Below are 21,929 nucleotides of genomic sequence, written 5' to 3' on the forward strand. Positions count from 1 at the left end.
AGAAGTGGTAGAGAATATCAGAAATAGGTACAAGGACCCTGCTGTCTGTTAAGAGCAGGCTAGGTTGGTATTAAAGCAGTAAGCCCTTTCAAGATGTTTACAATTTGGGCTGTTCCATGTGTTTTTGCTAACTGCTTTTAAAAACATGCTAGAATTTCCTTGAGGCTGAAATTTCCCCCCAGATCTTCAAATATAAAACAAAATTAATGGTTCTTTTAAGTACTTCCTGTGTGCTCTCCAATCTGAGGAAGGCCCTTGCCCTTAATGAGCTTAGAGGGCTGGCTTCAGCCCTCTGTCCGCAAGGACTCTGGCCCATGTCTGTCCTGGCCAGCATGCTAGAGTCGTGAGCACGTTAGGTAGGGCCGCACTGTCTGCCCAGGACCACCTTCTTCCGTCTCTGAGCTGTTTTGTGATGGGCTTGTGTCCATTTTCAGGTTTTGAGTAAAACGTGATTTGAAACAAACAATATGTTTTTAATAGTCAAAGGCAAAATCATAACACTTTTCTATCCCTGAGGAAAAACAGCCCCAAGTTAGTGAATCTCTGGCCTTTTTTTTTAAATAATGTGACCTGGATCCTTCTTCCATCCCTCCTTGTGTCTCGCTCCTATTACTGCTTCTCTAAAGCTGAGCAATGAGTGGAACTGTGAGCCTTTTTGGAGTTAGTTTGGAAGCAGCCTCCTGTTAGATTGTGACTCGTGTGTGTATTTCTCCACAGCAGCCCTGTGTGCCAGCAGCAGAGAGGACCGAATCCCTCTTGGATCATCGAGGGGCTGCTTCTAACACAGCAGACGCGCAGGTCGATAGCACTGTGGGTAAGTGCTGTGTGGCTGCCAAGTGACCGCTCTGTGGAACTTGCCAAAGCCCATGCATTGGGGCATAAGTCATGCAAAGGGAAGGTGACTCTAAACGGGGGTGAGGGAAGGACACTGATCGTGGTTATCGTTTAGTTGCTCTTTTGCGACCCAATGGACTGTAACCCGCCGGGCTCCTCTGTCCATGGGATTTCCCAGGTAAGAATATTGGTGTGGGTCGCCATTTCCTTCTCCAGGGGATCTTCCATACCTAGGGATCGAAACTTTGTCACCTGCAATGGGTCCTTTACCACCGAGCCTCCAGGGAAGTCCAAGGACGTCAGTAGTGAACCCCAAATGAATGTGAGCCTTGTGGGCAGCTGCAGAAAAGGCAGGGAGAGTAAATACATTACAGTACAAATCTGTGGGCACCACTGATTGGCTCAGCAGGATCTTGATTAAGATCTGAGTTAAAGTAGATCGAACCAGGTGGTGAAACAGCTTTATATCTCCATATTCCACCATTTTTTCATGGTATTTTACAGTAGTCAGAATTGGTAACAAGAAGAATATAGTCTTATAAGCCCTCTCATATTCTTTTAAAGTATTTTTATGTCCACATTCTCATTTGGTAATGAAGTTTGGCAGAGAAGTTATTTTACAAAGATGAAGGTGCGGCCCAGAGCAGTTTAATAACTTGTCCAAGGGCATCAAACAAGAAACTCTTGGAGCTGAAACTGAAATGCAGTTTGCTGTCCAAAAAGCTGGAAGGCCAGGGCACTTAGATGACAATAACTCTAAATGTTCCTTTGTTGGGAAACTACTCACATCACTACTACTGTTAATGACACGGAGGGCCTATGTGCAATAATAAGTCTTAAAAAATTTTTTTCTGTTTATAAAATAATCCATAAAAAAACTCAACTAATTGGCTATAGAAACATATTAAGAAGAAAAAATTATGTATAACTTCATTTCTCTCCGGTTTATTCAGTCTTGTCCTCTCGGTTGAACCCTTCATATTAGCTTTGAAACCTGCTAAATTCTCTGCCGTGAGAACAAACCGTTGACCACACTGAAGAAGATGGGAGGATAAGAACTAACCTAAAGAACTTGGGGAAATGGTGCCCTGACTGGATGCCATGAGCCAGAAACAAAAAGAACTGAACAGAAATCCTACACTCTGCTTAATGGACTTGATTCTTACAGGGATATGGGTTTGAAATTCTGAAAGTAAATATATTTTACATATATTATGGTTGAAAGAATAAGAAAATGTAGCATAGGGAAAGAGAGCTAGGTTTCTCACTGTCAGAGAAAGAATTTACTAATAAGGAAAGGTGAAGGCTGGGTTGAATCCTTTGGTACTGAACTAGAATTGAAAATATCAGTATGAACTCTTAGTTTGTTAAAATATAGTTTGAGTAGTGGAGAAATAAGTATAACTACATGTATGCATGTGTGGTCTCCCCAGGTGGCGGTAGTGGGAAAGAACCTGCTTGCCAGTGCAGGAGACATAAGACATCTGAGTTCGATCCCTGGGTCAGGAAGATTCCCCTGGAGAAGGGAACGGCAACCCACTCCAGTATTCTTGCCTGGGAAGTCCCAAGGACAGAGGAGCCTGGCGGGCTACAGTCCATAGCATCACAGTGTCGGACACGACTGAAGTGACTTAGCACACACGCAGGTATGCATGTATAAGTCCACTAGGAGGGTGCAGAAGCAATAATACTCTAATAGTGACAGAGACTCTTAACACTTAGATCTTGGTTTCTAAATACCATTCTCCAAGAAAATATACCAGGGCTACTTGGAGAAGTGTGTGATTCAGGGCTGGGGCAGGAAAAATGAGGGATGAACCTGAAGCATCTCATGGTGGCAGAAAATAAAGTGAAAGTGAAAGTCACTCAGTCGTGTCCAACTCTTTGGGACCCCATAGACTATACAGTCCATGGAATTCTCCAGGCCAGAATACTGGAGTAGGTAGCCTTTCCCTTCTCCAGGGGAATCTTCCCAACCCAGGGATCGAACCCAGGTCTCCCACACTGCAGGCAGATTCTTTACCAGCTGAGCCACAAGGGAAGTCCTAGAGTTCTGGAGTGGTTAGCCTATCCCTTCTCTAGGGGATCTTCCCGACCCAGGAATTGAACCAGGATCTCCTGCATTGCAGGTGGATTCTTTACCAGCTGAGCTGTGTGGGAAGCCAGAAAGCAAGGAAGTGCTCGAAAAAGGATGAGGGCATGTTGAAAGGTCACAGGAACCAACCTGAAAGCATTTCCAATGGCTAACACTGGAAGATTTTGACAACCAACATAATTAACATTAGTATTAGGCTGTAATCTATAAAATAAAATGTATATCCATGAATCCATACTAATTTAAATAAATAATTGAATAAATACATACCTGGAAAAGAGAGGGCTGCTACTCCTCCTAGAAGAATTCCAGTTGATAAATGTAGACATGATGAGGGCAATAGAAAATCACCCTTAGCCACAGTAATAGTCATTGCAGGCAAGGTCCACTGATGGTGAGATTAGTAGATGAACATTGGAGAAGAAACACAGCATCTCCGTAGTCAAAAAATATCTTTTCCAAATTACTTGTTACAAAGGGAGAATAGTAACTTTATACTGGAAAAACCTGGCAAGTACCCCTTTAAGGGATGAAGGTTACGTCACCAGTAATGGCATGTTGATATCTCCCCTCAATATGATGCACTGAAAGGGTACTCATGTCTGTGGTATTCCCGCCAAAGGTCCATAACCTGAGTCGTAAGAAAACATCAGACAAACCCCAATTAAGGGGCATTACACAAAAAACTGGCCAGTACTCTTCAAAAGTGTCAGAATCATGAAAGACAAAGGAAGACTTAGGAACTGTCACAAATGGGAGAAGACTAAGCAGATTTGACAGCTTAGTTCTGAATCCTGGAACAGAAAAAAGATACTAGTGGAAAAACTGATGAAGGTTGAATGAAGTATGTAGTTAATAGCACTGTTCCATTATTAACTTCTTGGTGTTTATACTTGTACCATAGTTACGTAAGATGTTACCACTAAGGGCGCGTGGGGAAACGGCATATTGGAATGCTCTATACTATTTTTGCAACTTTTTTTGTAAGAGTAAAATTATTTCAGATTTCTTTGAAAAAGGAAAAACCAAACCAGCGAAAATAAAACACTTTCCCTACCCCACATCTTCCTCCTCTCTTTACTTATTTCCATTCCCCAACTCATTCTCATCTAGCTCTTGTTCCCATTTTCCGCTAAAACAGCTCACCAACAACTTCTGTGCCACTCGAGCTAATTGATGTCCTCCTGTCCCCATCTTGACCTCTTAGCAGCATTTGATGTTATGAATCAGTCCCTTTCTGAAGCAATAGCTTCTCTTCACTCAACCAACACATCTCCTGGTCTTCCTACCTCTCTGAGGATTCCTTCTCTTCCTTTGGAAGAGGACTGTCCTTTACCCAGCCTTTAAATATCTCCATTCCTCAATGTTCCATCTAAGCTCCTCTTCCAAACCTATATTTCAGCATGAAGTGATTTTTACCATATCCATAGTTCAATTACCATGTATACAGATAAATCACAAATTTTTTGTCTCTGGCCCTGTATAGCAACTGCTACCATGACATACCCATTGAACGAAAACAAATTTATTAACCAGAAATGTTTTTGACATCAAATAATCTGTATAGCACTGTAGTAGATGCAAAGAATTATGTTATCGTCCTTGTCTTCAAGGAGCTTATAGTCTAAGAAATGCAGAGACAGGCCTTGTAATGTAATGGGTAAAGTCATGGACTTGGAGTCCTGGACAACTGGGTTTGAATCATGACTCTGCCGGTAGTAGTGGGATGACCTTGAGTAAGTTATTTAGCTTTCCTTCGTTTCCGTAGGACCTTAGTTTCCCCTTCTATAAGGTAAGGGTAAGAAATCTTTCCTCACAATGCTGTTGGAAAAACGAAATGGAATCGTGTCAGGTAAAGCACTCAGCGGCGGAGACAAAGCTGTAACTCTGTCTTCCTGTGGCATATATTATAGCAGTGGTGGGCAGGTGTGAGAGTGCAGACTAGTGTGTATCCGTGCCAAGGCAGCTCTGTGAAGCCCAGTTGCGGGATGAATCTTAAGGAAGGAGACGTGTGAGCTGGAACGGTCAGGGAAGACATCCTGCACGTGGCCAGCCTGGGGTGGAGGCTGAGTGAAAAGTCTAAAACAAAGTTTGATAAAGAAACCACATGCTGAAGCAGAAATAGTAAAGGATTTGTGGTGAGAAAATAGGAATTTAGGTTGGCTCTGCCTTTGAATAGCTCTAATTTTAGAAGAGTTCATTTTTAAACCCAGGTTGCTTCATGTGTAAATTGTGGACAGTGGTATCTGTCCTAACCACCTTATATGGTTGTCAGTAACAGATGTGAAAATGGTTCTTGTCCAGTAAAGTATGGTATAAATTTCAGGCATTTATTGAGTCCGCATATCTTAGTACAGGGTGTGGGCTTTAGAAATTGGGAATACATAAGTCTGAATCCTGGCTTCCCAGGTGGCTCACTGGTAAAGAATCTGCCTCCCGGTGCAGGAGCTACAGGAGATGAGGGTTTGATCCTTAGATTGGGAAGATCCCCTGGAAGAGGAAACGGCAACCCACTCCAGGATTCTTGCCTGGAAAATCCCAGAGACAGAGGAGCCTGGCAGGCTGCAGTCCATAGGCTCCCAAAGAGTCAGGACCGAGCATGCATACATGCCTAAGTCTGAAGCCAAGGTCACACTTACTAGTGGTGACCCACAGTGCCATCACCTATCTTTGTACTCTAGTTTTCTTAAGAAAGGTAGAAACAGAATTCTTTGTCTCATTGCAGTTATTTCAAGGATAAAATGAGTCCCTGTTCATTTGTGAGGGCCCCCTAGCAGCCAGGCAGGATACAGTACCGGGAGCTGTACAGCTGGTCCATGCTGGGCCCTCATTCAGTGGTAACTTGCATCCAGGCCAGATTGATTGCTTTAGGATTCCGTGTATTTAGCACATCCGTAATACTGTGTGGCAAATCCTTATTGCAGATCCCATGTTAGACCTGGACATTCAAGAACTTGCCAGTCTTACTACAGGCGGAGGAGATTTGGAGAATTTTGAAAGACTGTTTTCAAAGTTAAAAGAAATGAAAGGTAACTGGATCCATTGGGTCTTACAGGTTTCCATAGTGATGTGCCTCTGTTTTATCTAGTAGGATTTTACTTTGTAATTGCTAATAGCATTCCATGCTTTGGCCTCAGCTGAGAAATGTAGATACTGTGGGACTGTGCCATCCTCTGTTGGTAAAAATTTCGTTAGGAAAATTCTCCTCTTTTTTCATTCTTTTTCTTTTTCCTTCTTCTCTTGCCTGTCTGTTTCTTTCAGTCTGTCTCATTAACATGGAATCAGTAAGATCCCTACCAATTTACTCACATCATTCCCATCTGGAAGATTTGGAAGACTTAAACTATCTAACAGCTGTAATGACTCCACCATAAACATGTGTTTTTGCAACCTATCTTCTAGTGTTAGAACATCTATGCACTCCAGATTCTCCTGTGCAATTAGATGAATTTCTTAAGATGTATTTTCCCCCTAGACAAGGCTGCGACGCTTCCTCACGAGCAAAGAAAGATGCATGCAGAAAAGGTGAGAAAATGAGTCAGGTATTTACTTACGTACTGCAGGCCCAGTGCTGCAAGAATTATATGTCACACTCGTTTACTTCTAAAGCGTCTTACTGTGAACTTTCTGTTGGATATTCACTTATAATTATTTGAATATTTAGTTGCTGCCATCTAGCCAGGATTTTCCAATGTATGTTGAGTGATGTGGAATATTGAGGCTTAGAATGTTTGCCTTCCTAGCTGTTAGGCTGGACGACTCTTAGTTATTTTGTTTGGGTTGGGTTGGTTATTACCAACACATGTTCTTGGCAAGAAAGGTATATGGTTTATGGTATTCCATTGTATGACTGTGTCATAACTTACTTATCCACTGCCCCTTTGGACATTTCAGTCATGTGCCTTTTTTTTTTTTTTTCTGTAGTGAAGTTGTTCATATCCCTATACGTCACTTACGTATACAGTTCTGATTATATCCTCAGTATAAAGTCTAGGAGTAGAAGTCCTGGATCAGGGTGTTCAGGGGTTTTGATAGATGTTGTCAGAGCACTGAAGAGCAAGAGTTTTAAGTCTTAATCAGTTCTGTGTGTGACATGAAACGAGCTGAAGTTTAGGTGTTGCCTGAACTCTGTTGCTTGCTTCTCTCCACAGGTGGCCAAAGCCTTCTGGATGGCAATTGGGGGAGACAGAGATGAAATTGAAGGCCTTTCATCTGATGAAGAGCACTAAACTATTCATGCTAGGACTTGCCTAACTAGGACCCTAGCACTCTCTCCCTGAGATTCTTCTCTCCTCAACCCCGTCATCTTTTGCTGAGCTTACCAGCATCATGTTGGCTGCCTGACTTGTTTATAGGGTCCCGTTAATTTTAGTTTTTAGTAGGGGGTAAAGCAGAAATCTCTTCTCCCTCAGTATATTGTAAGGGAGTGAGAAATTTTCAAATAACATTTTTTGTTCTAGGAACAGGAGTGGGGTGAGCCTCGAAGGCCTGTGTGATTTGCCCAAGTTAAAGAAGAAAAACCACCACCAAGCTTTCCTGGTCAGTCTTTCGAGGAGCATTCCCTGTGTTCGTGTTGATCACTGCAGATCAGGAGTTTTCTGGTTTTCTCTTTCAAGGAGCTTGCTGCTCAAGGTTTGATGCTTTTGGTTGGAGGAAAGGGGAAGAAACTGCAGGTTTAATCTGTGCTGTAGCCAGTGGCCCTCAGGTTAGTCTCTAGCAAAAAAAAAAAAAAAGCATCTGGGTATTTCATTTGAAATACAGTATCTGACCTCTTGGTAGAAAGTATTGAGAAACCAGTGTGAATTTTTAGACTATAATAATGATGCAAAGGTTTTCTACTCTGGTGGGGATAAAAACAAACCCTTCTCTACCAAGTTGTGGGCGGGGGTGGGGGTGGGGCACGGGTAAGAGAAACCTAAGGACTTCCCTGTATAGGCTGTTGAATCGGTGTGATCCTAGCCCGAGGTTTTTGCATTAGTGTTACCATGTAGAAACTTCTCTTCCTTAGAGTTTGCTACTTGAGATGGCAGAGATGTGTTGTCACAGTTGATGGAATAAGGGGCATTTCCTCTTCTCTCTCTGAACTCCAGAGATCTCTGCCAAGCTAGTGACACTTAGGTGGGACTCGGTGGCAAGGCATGCGAATCCCTCAGTACATGTGTTACTTCCAGGGCTGAGGAGTTCGGCTCCAGGGAAACTGACCTCCAAGGGGGAAAGTTCCCAGAAGAATGGGAAATACAGCAAATGGAAACCCTTGTTTCTGTTTGTTTAGGAACTGCGTAATGCATGTCACGAGCCTTCAGTCTGCCATGGCTCTCAGCCGGCTCAGGGCACACGGGCTGAGAACTGCTGCTGGCCTGGGGTGGGTGTGAACCCCGTGGGTCACCAGCAGAAACAAATTTCAGACCTGTCTGTGCAACACCTTTTCAGCCCTGCAGAACCTGCTACAGATGGCAGAAGGAACAGAATGCTCCAGGGTCCTGGCCAGAGCGGCCACAGGATGCAAGGTTTCAGCGAGTGAGATGTTCAGGGAGGGCCGTTCAGGGAACACTGGAGGCTGTCTTCCTTGATAACTTTTTTATTTTTCTTTAACTATTCTGGGGGTCTTTGAGACTGTAGTTTACCACCATTCCAGCACTGTTTCTTTGAGGTGACTGCATTGGCCATTGATGGGGAATGTAGGGAAAGTCAGTTCTGGGGTTGCAAAATGAAAGGTGGAACAAGTTTTTCTTAAAATATGAAAGGTTTCAGAGAACACATTAGGTCACATGGTTTGGGAAAACAGACTATAAAAAGCTGTGAACTTGATCTTGTGGATTAAACAAAGCCAGGTGATTAAAATGTGATTTATTTATAAAGCCTGCTTATGTATATTTTTATGATTTTGTTTTTTAGTAGAGGATGTGGGCAGGCAGGGGGAGGAGCCTCCCTTCATTGGATCAGGCATAAATAGCAATAATCTGTTCGTCAAACTCACTGTTTTAAATCTACCATTCATGTGTATAATACCATGTTTTCAAGGTCTCAGCTATCTCGGGGTATTGGCCCCTTCTGGGTGACATGTGAGATTAAAGTATACAGTAGTAACGACTAACGGCCCTTTTAAGAAGTGTGATCGTGAGCTAATAGTGCAATAGAAATTGCAGACTATCCGAAGTGACCTATGTATATGCCACCACAAGTTATTATGGACTGTCCATCTGGGATTTAAAACAGGAGCCTCGGCTTTTTTCCCCCTTAAACATTTTTCTATTTGTGTAACACAGCGTCTGGCACAAACTGGGCCCTTAAGTTTGGTTTGGATTTTCATTTGATATTTTGATGGCTATGATTACAAAGTTTTAAGGTCTGTAAGTGTTGGGAGGTAGGGAGAGACAAGAATAAACTTTTTTTTTCCTGAGAAAATCGTGTATTATGTAATAATTTTAGAGTGATGAAGACATAGATATTTTTATAATTTTAAAATATGTTATCCTGCCAGAATATAAGAAGATTGACAGAACCACGTCTGCTTGCTGTCTATTTATAGAACTTGGCCACATCTAGTTCAGAGAAGCAAGAGATTCAGGGAAGCTAGACTTAGATGGCTGAGTAATACGGGACGTGGTTCAAGGACCATAGAGCATGTCGGGCCATTGCTGCAAACTGCTTGTAACACAGGAAGTGTGATCTACAGCTAACCTCGTGTTCCCACCATGGAGAGCTGGGGATAAATGGTTTTGCTGTGGCCCATCAGATTCTCTCAACCTTGGGCCAGTCTCTTAACAATGGTCATTAAGAGAGCACGTGGAGTACCCCTTGCCCTGCCTTGGCCTGCCATGGAAAAACAGCCTTAGAAGAATCACTGTCTAAGGGTAAGATGAGAGCTCCCTGAGCTATTCTGAGCCAGAGTGTTTGCTGATGCAAAGCTAAATTTAGCCAACATCTGTCCAGTGTGGTCAGAAGTTTGATTCATTGAACGTTCTGATTGATGGAGACAGTGCCAGGGAATGCTGGATGAGTTAAGAGTCGGCCTTCACCAGCCCCCTGCCTCCCCCCGCAAAAAAAACTTTTAAAACAGACAAGACAATTTAGCTACAGCCTTCTATCATCAAATACCCATCTTATAGAGGACTGTAGGCAGAGAAAGTGTGAAAAATCAGGTCACGTGTAATCCTGCATCCCTTAGTGCAGGATTGGTTTAAAAACAACACCCTAACAATTAACTTGCCCATAATTTGTGTGTTCCTGAAAGCATCATGCTGACCGTGCAGGGCAAAGTTCTAGTTTTGATTTAGATTCCACTTGGGGTTTAGATTAGTGATTTATCCTTGCACCTTTGGAATGTGAGCTCTTGCAGAAGGGGTCTTAGAAATTTTATTCTATGTTATATTTTATGCCTGTGATTAACATCACCAGTCTTGGTCTTAATCTGGGTGTCTTTATTCAGGGTTAAGTGTGTGTTACAGTTCTTCTGGTATAGGAAGTATCTTTCTTGATTCTGAGGTGTTTCTCTGATTTGCAGAATGAAGAATTGAAAAGAGGTAATAGCAACAGTGTGATCTTTTTGATGGAACACTGACGTGCCCTGGTCCGGTTCTTAAATATGTGGTATTCTACTGTGTTTCCAAACACTGGGCCTAATGGTTATAACTAACTGCATCTTTGGAAAACAGGTTTGGGAAGAAGAAAATTTCTCTTTCCTCTAAGCTCCTTTCTCGTGTGTGTGTGTGTGTGTGTGTGTATGTGTGTGTGTGTGTGTGTTGATAGGCTTAAATAGTTGAGCCTCACAGCTGCAAATCTGGGAAGAGTACCCAGGCCACAGAAAGCCTCCCGGGTTCTCTCCTGTGAGGCACATGGCCGCCCCTTGCCTCTCCCTTCTCTGTCATTGACCAGGTGGCTTTGATGGTACAAAGTATGGGCTGAATGAGGCCTGAGGTAGGAACTTTGTGGAAAGAGCAGCATAGTTTAGGAGAGATGAGTCTTTTCTTCTGAAGCCCAGAGACATCTGCATTAATCCTGTTGCTCCAGGAAAGCCTCAGGAAGTCATTAATGGCTTTAGAAGGCCTCAGACCTGACGTTAAGGACAGGCAACTGCAACCTGTTCCTTTATCCTGCTGAGAGCTGAAACGAGGCCTCAATGCAGCCGGCCCTGCCTGGGGCCCATGTCAGTGCCGAGACTGCTCTGGCTGTGGCCGAGGCCACGGACGTCGGTCAGGATCTGGGCTCTCCTCTCTAACAGCTCGTCGTCTGACTCAGGAGGGAGACAGGGGCGAGCAAATTGAGGCCACAAAAGGCCGAATGCTGGGTAGGACATGAAGTGTGCTGTGTCCAGCCTTGACTGCTGTGGGAAGGAGCGCGCCCAGTGGGGTGGGAAGAGCATAATGTACACCTTGGAGCACCTAAGCCGATGGGCTTAGGGCAGAAAAGACAGGGAACTGTAACTCCAGGAACATCTGGCAGCAGTACTAGCCAACGCCAGTTGATTACCAGTCTGTCTTGAGCCCACGTCAGAATCACCTGGAGGGCCCCACTCCAGGATTTCTGATTCAGTAGGTCTGGGGTAGGCCCTGGGAATGGGGATTTCTAACATCCCAGATGATACTGATGCTGCTGGACAAGGGCTGCACTTTGAGACCCGTTGACTCTGAGGAAGCTTGAATTGAGCTATTAGGCTAAGAATCAGGGTAGATATATGGGTAAGGTTGCAGAATTCTCAGCGGAAGCTACAGCATGAATAACGGTATAGAGATGAGCAAGGGGTGATGTGGGGGAAACCCCTGTCGTACAGCTTGAGAAGTGGTGGTAGATGAGGATGAAGTGTTGAGAACCTTGGAGTACTGCTCTGCCTGCTTGGGAGAGCATCAGGGAGCCGATGGGCTTAGGGCAGAAAAGACAGGGAACTGTAATTCCAGGAACATCTGGCAGCAGTGCTAGCCAGCACCAGTTGATTACCAGTCTGCCTAGAGAGCTGTGTTGCGGATTCTGAAGCTGAGAATGGACTCAGCACTGTGATGAGTGCTTTGCATAGATAGAGAAATAGCAAGTGGTGGTGATTTTGCCCTGTATTTGCCATCCCTGGACTGAAGGGTGACAGATTCGAGTACTGGAGTAACTGTGATGAAAGGTAATCAGAACTTTGGGTGGTATTCCTTCAGCCATCTATAAGGACTTGTATAGAACAGTAGGACTTCCTAGGTGGGGCTGGTGGTAAAGAACCCGCCTGCCAGTTTAGGAGATATGAGTCAAGGGTTTGATCCCTGGGTCAGGAAGATCCCCAGGAGAAGCATTGCCTGGAGACTCATGGACAGAGGAGCCTGGCTGGTTACAGTCTGGATGGGGTCGCAAAGAGTCAGATACAGCTGAAACAACTTGGCACACATGCACATATAGGATAGTGTGAAAATGGATGGAAAAGATATTGCTAAGGTAGAGTCTAATATGGGCACCAGTTCATAATTCAGCAAAAATATGTGATTGTCAAAAGAAACAGGATACGAGAATAAGATGTAGACTCTATTTTCAAGGAACTCAGCTTAGACGGGTAGACAGTTCACACAAGTTGACTCCATGGTAATAGGCAGATTCACAAAAGGCTTCCTTTCTGAAGTGAGTCTCGAAGCATTAGGGGAGTTTAGCCAGGTGAACTGCTGGTGTGTCAGGTGGGGTTGGGGGGCAGGGTGTGGACTGGGGAGGAGGCCTTGCCATTGCAAGTAGAGTGGCCAGAGATCCTGGTGTGATAAGTGAGGAACTGTGTCACCATGGTGCTGGGTTGCAGGGGCGAGGTGGCGAGCTGGATGGGGCCTGGCTGCCAAGGGTCACGAGGTTCATGTCAAAGGCCTTAGACTTTTGTGCTGTGGACTGTGGGGCCGTCAGGTCAGGGAGGTCCTTGGATCACTGTGGATGGTGCAGTTACAGAAACACAGGCTGGAGGCTGGGGGGAGCAGTTAGGAAGCCGGGCGGTTGTCCAGGTGCTGGAGAGCCTGGGGTACAGGACTGTGAGTGGAGGGCCAGGACTGGTCAGACATGGGGCACAAGGGAGCGGGGGACGACTGTGACTTCATGGCCGTGGGCTGGGTAAAGGGCTGTGACAAGAGGGTTGAAGGCGGGAGAGGGTGATGCTTCAGTGAGGGCGAGGATAAATTCTGTTCTTTTAAACTGAGTTCTGAGGTATTGAATTTTGGGCTTCTCTGGTGGCTCAGACAGTAAAGAATCTGCCTGCAGTGCAAGAGTCAGGAGTTCAATCCCTGGGTCAGAAAGATCCCCTGGAGAAGAGAATGGCAACTCACTGCAGTATTCTTGCCTTGAGAATCCCATGGACAGAGGAGCCTGGCAGGCTACAGTCGATGGGGCTTCAGAGAGTCGGACATGAAAGCAACTAACCCCTTGAGGTACTGGTGGCACCTCCGTGTACCAGGCTGTTGGATGTGAGTCTGAAGCTCAGGGTTGATGTCTGGGCTAGAAGTACTGATCTGGGAGTCTTGAACATATATGTGGCTTGCAGTCACATGGGTAGGCGAGCTCTGTGAGGGAGGAATATCCTGGGTACCTACCATGGTCTGGGTGCACCACCATGGAAGGGGGAGGTGCAGGCCTGAGAAGAGCTTGTGCAAGAGGGTCCAGGGGAAGCCGGATGCTCAGGGCCTTTCTAAAAGGGAGGTTTGGTCCACAGGGGCGGCTGTAGAGGTATGTGGGGAGCAAGGAAAAGAAACGCTCAGGACTTGGGTGTGGGGAGGAGGCCTGGAGGTGAGGCTCCAATAAACACTAGGAGTCAGGAAAGGAGGTTTGCTCAGGAAAGGGAGTTTGATGATTCAGTTGGGGTGGTCTGGCTCATGTTTAACAGGCGGCTGGAATTAAAGTTGTGGAGCTCAGGGACAGGCTGGTTAGAGGAATGGATCTGAGAGTCATTTGCTGAGAAATCGACTAGATAAAACCTTGAGGAAAGTTATTTACGGGTAGGAGGCTGGAACTGGCCAGATAACACTGAAGGTAGGACTGTGATGTCATTCATGGAGGGCAAACCTACAGACTCACAGGTGCCGTTCCTGTGAAGACCGCCTCCCTCCTGGGATAGCAAGTACTCAGACTCTGGTGACATCCTTAGAAGGAAGTAACCCAGCTGGAGAATGATTCCAGCTCTCTTCTGCCTTCCCCAAGTGGTTTACTCACTCTAATCATCCTTTTTCTTAATCCACATCATCTCAGGTCAATGTACGACTCAGCCAGGGGAGCGATTTTGAAGTGTCTTTCTCCTTGGGGGTTTGAAATTTAAAATGAATTTCCACAGGAGCTAAGTCATCAGAGCTGGAAAGTTGGCAGAAACCGACTTCTTTAAGAGTCTGAAACTTACCTCCACGCCTGTGGTGAGACTAATCTGGTGACTTGCAGTCACTGGCCAGAGGCTTTCAGTGGAAGTGAGCAGAGACTGACAGCCTGGAGGCAGTACCGCTGGGAGACGTGCTGGAGCCGGAAGCCCCCGTCCTCACTGCACGTTGCCCTCGGTGAGTGAATGCGGGCAGTGGCAGGATGGGACCTGGCACACCTGGGCTCAGAGACTCTCTTCCCTGAAGGCCCCGGCCCTTTAAACCCTCCAGCCAGGCATGGCAGCGAGAATGAGAGCGCACTTCCAGCCCAGGTGCTTTTCAATGAAAAGTTTTATTAGAAGGGCACTTACAGGAGGAAGAGAGGAGAGAGAGGACACATTTAACAATAGGGGTACAATGCTTAAACAGGTGCTCAGCTCTTAAGATACAAAAGTTAGAAAAATCTAAAACACTATAAATACATACATGCTTTTTACAAAGGTATTAAAAGGTCAGGCTGGCTGAGAAGGGAAGGTAATCAGCATCCTCCGTTCTCTTCCCCACCCAAGCAGGAGTCCCACCCAGGACAGCCTAGTTGCAACAGCAGCACTGAAGGTGAATGAAGGCTTCTTGGGGGCAGGTGGCTCCAGCCCTCTTACAGTTCTTGCCCCTGGGAAGGGAGAGGGGCTGGGTTCAGAGGCCCCTGTGGACGGGCCTGCGTTTGCCTGAGCTAGCTGCCTGTGTTCACATGCTGCCACACAGGGAGCCAGCCTGGGTTGGTGGCTCTGGGGGCCAGGCCCAGAGCCACTGCGGCCCGTCTCTTCCCAAGCCACTGTCCTCGGGAGGAGAGCCGTTTCCAACTTTCTTCCAAAATTAAATAGTTATCTGTCTTGGTTTTAAGAAATTATTACATAAATATAAAAACACCAGAATGCTCGAGTGTACATTACTTCAGCATAAAAAAAAAAATTACAGGATCACTTGAGAGAATTTCTCAATCCAGTTTACACAATACATGAGTTTTCCTTTGTGATAGCCGTGTTTCTGAAAGGTTGCTTGTATGGCAAGTCATCTCCCCACTCTCCCATCAGAGATGCCTCTTCAGTTTTGATCCATACATTTTTCTGCTTTCCTACCCACTTGAGAAGTGGCTGATACTCCTCAAAGACTGTCACTTGAAGGAAGGTTCTGGAAGGGAACACCTATACCACACCAAAGTGACACAACTTGACTATGTTGAGGCTTTCTTCTAGCAAAGATGTAGATTAGGGAGAAAACTCCAGACAATGCCACTTGAAGTCACAGTGAGATACAGGGTTCAGAACCAAACATGCACCCTCTTGCCCCTGGTAACCCCCTTGATAAACAGTCGTAGGAGCAGCATGCCAATTCCTGTCCCTCCCTCCTTTTACAGACGGCAGAGAGTGGCCTAATGGGAGCTCTGGCCCCGCAGAGGTCCTCAGAGCCTCAGAAATGGCAGCTTGGGGCTGCAAATGAAATCAGATCCCTGCCTTCTCCCCAAATGCATGACATGCACACATTACTTCAAGAAAACTTTTTTCTGCGGTTTGAGTAAAAGCATTTAGCCCTGGAATATGTCCAAACTCCAGGAAGCCAGAGGGAGATGGAGAAAAACAAACTGAAGCACAAGATATGTGCTACAGCTCATTCCAATACGTTAACAGTGATTTAAAAAAATAATCACCACGGACGATTAAAAAAAAAAACCTCACAGACAACATAAAGACAATGGAAAAGTCTGCCAGCAGCCTTGCCCTCCTGTCTGTTCCTCCTAAGAGTCAAAGTCCCCGCTCCTGACTCTGGGTTTGTCTCAAAATGTCAGGTCTGCAGCCTGCCAGGAAGGTGGCCAGCAGAGATGACGTGCCAGCACAGGCCTGTAACCCGAACTGCCAGGGCGGCTACCTACTTGGGCTGGAAGGCTCCCAGTACTAAATAAAGTTAGGAGTGGGGAGGGTGTGGGAGGAGAGGAAAGGGAACAGAAGCTGGCTCCCGGGGGAGGTGCCGAGGCCAGGATCTAGGGCCCCTGCTCTGTAGCTACACCCGGGTCAGCATCGCCACAAGCCACAAGGTGAAGGTGGTCTGGCAGGGAGCCTGGACAATGATACCAAAAGCACTCTCCAGCGGCTGCCATCACCCCCGAGAACTGCCCGCCTCCTGCCCCTTCACCTGTCCTGTCTTTCAATGTATAAATGCCTTTATGCAATAGGGTTTTAAAACTACTTTTTATGACTTGTAGGACACTAATACTACACATGCCTCAAAGCCACTTACACAGCCTCTAGGATGGGAATGAAACCAGATCCTAACCTCTAGGTACAACCAAATTTTCTTTTGAAGGGTGCTGAACATGGTCTTCCCCACTTCTTCCTCACCCATCCTCCTTCAGCAGTCTAGTTGTAAAGAAAAAAGGCCAAGTAAGTAGCTTTTGGGGAAAAAACAAAACTCCATGCCTCCCAGAAGGATTCTTTAGCTTTCAGCATTGTGGGTTCTAAGACGCCATCCAGATGCAGCCAGACGTGACCAACCGGATCACCCTAATTGGGCTGTACCTGAAGCCAGCTCCCAAGTACCTGGAGGACAGCTGTGTGCCATAGGAAGTGCTCACAGGAGATCACGGGCCCCTGGAGACTGCTCCCCGCGACTTTTGGTGGGGGCACTGCGACGGCTCCAGCCAAGGCCGAACTGAAGTTAGAAGCCATACCACCGGTCTCAGACCTGACCAGGAGCAGAAACACATCCAGGAGGTTCAGACGATTTCTTGTATCTGTAAGAAGCAGTCCGCGATCATTTCACACCAGGCAGAAACTTCAGACCCACAGCATGTGGCCTCAGGTGGAGTGAGGGGCTATGTGGTGTCTCTGGACTCTGCAGCCCTGTGTGTAGTCCAGGTCTGGCAAGGCACTCCTGTCTGCTCCTGTGTCCTCTGGAGGCGTGGTGAGCAGCCCTCCTACCTGGACTTCGGGGCTGGAGCTTCTGAGGCCTAGGGTCCTATGAGCAAGGCACCAGGAAGCACCCAGCGTCTCCATACAGCATCACAAATGTCATCACATTTGAGGTTTATACCTGCCAAAAGTACACAACTTTCTTCCCTTCACCTGGAATAATACAGGACTTCCATAGGAAATCCCTTTATTTTTCCTGGTAGAAAACCATGCAAAAAATATGGGATAAGTCATTTCATACAAAAAAACAGCAGCAAAGAATAAAGTACCAATTGCAAGTGACAATTCCATCTGCTGTATTCTGCAAAAGGTCAGTATAAGGGGGCTCTTTTGTTTCCAGTTGAAATAATCTATAGTAGTTTCCTCACTAATTGCCATGAAGAGCAATACTTACTACACATTCTAACTGCTAGAGTTGTCACTGACGGTCCTCTGCCGTGAGCTAGATAATCTCATACCTCGGGAAAGATGACAGACCTCTTTGCACCAATTCTGCAGTTTTCAAGGTGTAAAAATAATTTTTTTTAATAGCCCTTTTATTTGTCTTTGTCGGCCTGAGATCTTTCCCTCTTGATGAATTTGCTTCTGTCAATTTTAGCTTCCAAAAGTACTGGCAGGTGTCGTAACAAAACCTAGAAAAAGCTTCACTTTGGGAGAGAAGTTGCTGGGTCCCACTCTGGTTTCCCAGTCAGTGTGTCAACCGGGTGGTTTTTTTTTTAATCAAATGTTTAAAAGAACATACAATACAGTTCATTTAATTAACGCTACTGACTATACCAACCAATATAACCAAATGCATGAGAAAGCGGAGTGAGCTTTTACAGGTGACCGGACACCCTCGCACACCTCTTGGACAACTACCTCCTGGGAACACTTCTGTGATTCTGATCTCTTTTGAGATTAACAGGATGATACAAACTGTATGCCGTATATGCGCTAAGCCTCAACAGATCCTGCCAACTGCTGAAAATGAGGGCAAATTTAAGATCATTTTTAAAGAAGAGGTGTCTTACCACCTCTTGCCACCGGTCCCTACGTGCTCGATTGTGGACACCATCAGTAGGCTCAGAGAGGTGGAGAGAGACGAGCCCCTTCCCCGCCGCAAGTCAATTCAGCGCCCAGGTACACGGTCTGCTCCTACTGGGGTTTGGGAATATTCAGTGGAAGGGGAGGGCTGGGCCCGTGGTGTGCTCAGACCCCTGCAGGCTTCTCCCTGCCCAGAGCACCCAAGGCGAAGTCCACACTCCAGTCCTAACCAGGGGGCCAATTCCTGTTGGGCGGTGACGTCTCAGTTTGCTGTCTTTAAGAAAGAAGGGGACCAGGGGAGGGGCAGGTGGTGAAACACTACCTGTCTGCTCACGCCACCGGAGCAGAAGCCATTTCTTACCCTTCATAGCGGGGCCGAAGGGCCAATGTGTTAAGCAGACAGCTGTTCATAGAAATCCACCTCTGGGTTTGCTTTCGAGTTTTGGAAAACAGGCTGATGCCACTTCAGTTGAGGGAGAAAAATTTCTTCTTTGACACCAGTGAGTTGAGTTCTGATTTCTCCACCTCCTACATGGCCCTCTTCCCCGATCCGCCCTCCCTACCCTCCCCCTTCACTCGCAGTGTCCCTAAGACACGCTGGAGCAGCGGATGCTAGGGGAGCCCATCTGGGTGAGGACCTTGTCAAGCCACTGCAAAGGTCCGTTCAGGTGCAGCTCAATCCAGCAGGGGGTGCTGGTCACAGTTTGTCTCCTGCAAGACATTTGAGAAAAAGGTGGGTGGGGGCCATTTAGAAGATCCAGTAGCAAGCACACAGATGCATCGGAGTGGCTTCTCCTGATTTGGTGTCAGTCTTCTTCCCAGAGCCAGAGAGAGAGCCTGCCCTGCCAGAGCCTGTCCTGGAGAAGGTGCCACCAACTTGCTGAAACTGCCTGCCAAACTCCTCCAAGCAGGAAGGGAAAGGAGGTGGCCCCCTTAAAGAGAAACATGTAAGGCAAATACCAGGGTGCCCCAGAGGCCCACCGGTTGCCGTGACGGGCCCCTGATGGAGAACCTCCAGCCAGAGCAAAGGTCTTCCCAGCCTCCTGTCCTAAGCAGGCACCCACAGCTCCCCTGCCTCCAGCCCTGGCAGGCCACAGTGACGGGCGTCTGTCTGGTTGAGGGGTGTTTTTTTACAAAGCGCCGACAGAGTCCGCATGCCGTCGGTCCCCAATGTGCTGATATAATTCCCATCTATGGCCTTATTTTGGAAAATCTTACGAGCAGAGCGAGCCATGGAACAATTACTGGAAAAAAAGCTAAGGCACACCACACGTTTCTTTTCCCCAAAGCCCTCTGTCTAAATTCGGGCTGGCTGATGACGCAGCTCGCAGGCGAGCTCCCAAAGGCCTCGGCTGAGCAAAAGGCTATCTGCTGAGGCCGGAGGCGCGGGTGCCAGCTGGAGGTGAGAGGCCCGGGCCCCAGGCCCAGCTCTCGGCCACCTCACAGGAAGGGATGAAACCTTCCTCTCCCTGGCCCAGGAGGCAGAGGAGGGCGAGACTGTTCTGGGAAGGGGCCGCGCCGCCAGTCAGGCTGCTCCACAGGGCTGCCAGGCGGCAGTGACGTGGTGGGCCGCACAGGCCTGGCTGTGCTGGCAGCGTGTCCTGCGCGGTGACACAGTGGCCCCAGGGAAAGGCTCTGGCCAACAAAGGGCCTCTTCCCCCAGCACTTGAAGCTGGAGGGCCGCGTGCCGTGCCAGGTTGAGAGCCGCCAACCCCAGGGCACCACCCTCCTCGCCTGGCCTGCGCATGGTCTGAGCGGAAGGTTAGAAACGGGCTTGCAGACTCGGCCCCGGGGCGCCTGCCTGACCCGGGCGCCTGCGTGCGACCCTCAAGACAGCAGTCCGAGTGTTAGGAGAGACACACGGACCTCCCTCTGACTCTTTCCCACTGGGTCCATCTTTAAATATTTCCCTTCCCCAGCAAAAAACAAGACTAGTTTTCTAACCTTTCTTGTTGCCTAAATGATTCCAGCCAAGGCTAAGAGGTGAGCTAAAATGTCCCTCGGGCTGGGCCCATGGGCCTGGGCTAATCTCAGGCTGTTATCAGCCTGAAGGCTGACCACTCGGACTGCCCAATTGGTCACACCTCCTGGATTTGAGAGAGACCCCACAGACCAAGGGCTCTGTTCCCCAGCACTGTGGGGCAGACACAGAGAACAGCAGCTAAAATACGGTAAATGACAGACGTGGATTTTACGGACCGAAATCCTCTAATGAGAATCTGACTTTCCATAAGTCACGCTCATCTGGATTTCATTATAAATGGTGGCCCAGAGCCAATACTGAAATGGGTTTGGCCCGGGTGCAGAATGACTGCAAAACAAAATGGATTCCAAACATCTGGAAAAATGAAGAGAAAGGGGAATAACTTGCGAGGTGCTGGCTCGGGCTGACGTGTGGGTGCCCCTGCCTCTGCCGTGGAGTGGGGGCTGGGCACACAGTCGTGCCTCTCGAGGCAGCTCCTGTGCAGGTGTGGAAAGAAAAGGAATGGGCAGCTCTAGGCCCACACCTGAGCGGTCTGAGAGCTTCGACAGAGCAGACCAAGGACACCCCTGACCAGTGCTGCATTTAAACCAGTACATGAAATTCTGAAAGAAAGTCATTTCTGAACAAGTAAATATTGTTCCTTTGACTGCTGGCATCTCCTCCTCTCGTCCCCTGCTTTCTCGGTTTTAAAATCCTAGATCCTCAGGATTACCAGGTCAGAGAAGGAGCCACAGAGGAGGGAAGGAGCCCTGAGAGGGAGACTTAACTCCTTGGAGAGGGTCGTCCTGAAACCATCTGCCCAAAAGAAACGAGGTGGACGCCACCGTTGGAGGCTCAGCGTTTCCACCAATGATGCGACAGGCAAGTCAGTTTTTTTCCCTCCCTGGGCCTTCGTTCCCTCATCTGTACGATGGTGATTATACCAACATCCCCACCCAGGGTTGTGAGGATGAGATGCTTCCAGTGCCTGAGAAACAAACGCTGGGCAAGCGGCGCTTAGCTCTTCCTCGTCTAATGGGACTCGGCCCCGCTCTGATCCCTGGTCCCGCTGCTCTTGGGCGAGAAGGCCAGCCTAGCTCATGTCTGAGGAGCCCCGGCTCGGCTGTTCTGAGCCACCTGCGGCCCTAGGACAGGCGCCCCAGCACCCACCTGTACTCGGCTCCCCAGCCTTTGACGAAGCTCATGCGAATGGTGCACATGCGAGTCAGCTGGTACACGGCCTCGAAGCCCTGGTTGACGGACTGAGCCAAGAGGGCAGCGAACTCCTGGTTGTTGAAGATCTTCAGGTTGCATCCTGCCAACGGGACAGACGCAGAGCTCACAGGGGCGAAGGCTGCATGCGGCCTGAGCTCCCCTCCTGGCTAAAGCCACCCCCCAGGGCACCCCCCAGACCAGCGTTTCCACACAGGTTGCACCCTGCCAACGGGACAGACGCAGAGCTCACAGGGACGAAGGCCGTGCGCGGCCTGAGCTCCCCTCCTGGCTAAAGCCACCTCCGAAGTCACCCCCCAGACCAGACTCCTCCTGGTTGTTGAAGATCTTCAGGTTGCATCCTGCCAGCGGGACAGACGTAGAGCTCACAGGGACGAAGACTGTGCACGGCCTGAGCTCCCCTCCTAGCTAAAGCCACCCCCCAGAGTACCCCCCAGACCAGACTCCACGCTCAGCTGCCTGCTGGGGGTGGCCCACATGGTCTCCACCCTGAAGCCACCACCACTTCAATAGGGAGGTGCAGCCGACACAGC

At 47.7% G+C, this 21,929-nt stretch overlaps 2 protein-coding genes across 6 annotated transcripts in view; one reads left to right on the plus strand and one right to left on the minus strand.

Annotated features, from left to right (window-relative positions):
* The window catches only part of LOC120852521 (alpha- and gamma-adaptin-binding protein p34), a 77,390-nt gene extending 62,221 nt beyond the window's left edge, over positions 1-15,169 (plus strand). The window contains exons 7-11 of one of the 4 annotated variants that reach the window (XR_005718580.1): positions 718-814; positions 5,854-5,958; positions 6,405-6,454; positions 7,081-7,634; positions 14,196-15,169. Coding sequence is in view for 1 of the 4 variants with exons in the window: in XM_040225802.1 (XP_040081736.1) it covers positions 718-814; positions 5,854-5,958; positions 6,405-6,454; positions 7,081-7,158 (330 nt within the window). In the remaining 3 variants the exon portion in view is untranslated. Of the gene's footprint in view, positions 1-717; positions 815-5,853; positions 5,959-6,404; positions 6,455-7,080; positions 9,432-14,195 lie in introns of those variants that run through there. The other 3 variants (XR_005718581.1, XR_005718582.1, XM_040225802.1) reach the window with 3 other exon arrangements.
* The window catches only part of LOC120852520 (mothers against decapentaplegic homolog 3), a 128,014-nt gene continuing 120,629 nt past the window's right edge, over positions 14,545-21,929 (minus strand). Inside the window, exons 8-9 of one of the 2 annotated variants that reach the window (XM_040225799.1) lie at positions 21,334-21,478; positions 14,545-18,911 (exon numbers count right to left, since the gene is read on the minus strand). In XM_040225799.1, coding sequence (XP_040081733.1) covers positions 18,788-18,911; positions 21,334-21,478 — 269 coding nt within the window. In that variant the 3' untranslated portion in view covers positions 14,545-18,787. Of the gene's footprint in view, positions 18,912-21,333; positions 21,479-21,608; positions 21,738-21,929 lie in introns of those variants that run through there. The other variant, XM_040225801.1, reaches the window with a different exon arrangement.

This window comes from Oryx dammah, unplaced genomic scaffold, assembly GCF_014754425.2.
Source record: "Oryx dammah isolate SB20612 unplaced genomic scaffold, SCBI_Odam_1.1 HiC_scaffold_26, whole genome shotgun sequence".
Classification (NCBI taxonomy): Eukaryota; Metazoa; Chordata; class Mammalia; order Artiodactyla; family Bovidae; genus Oryx; species Oryx dammah.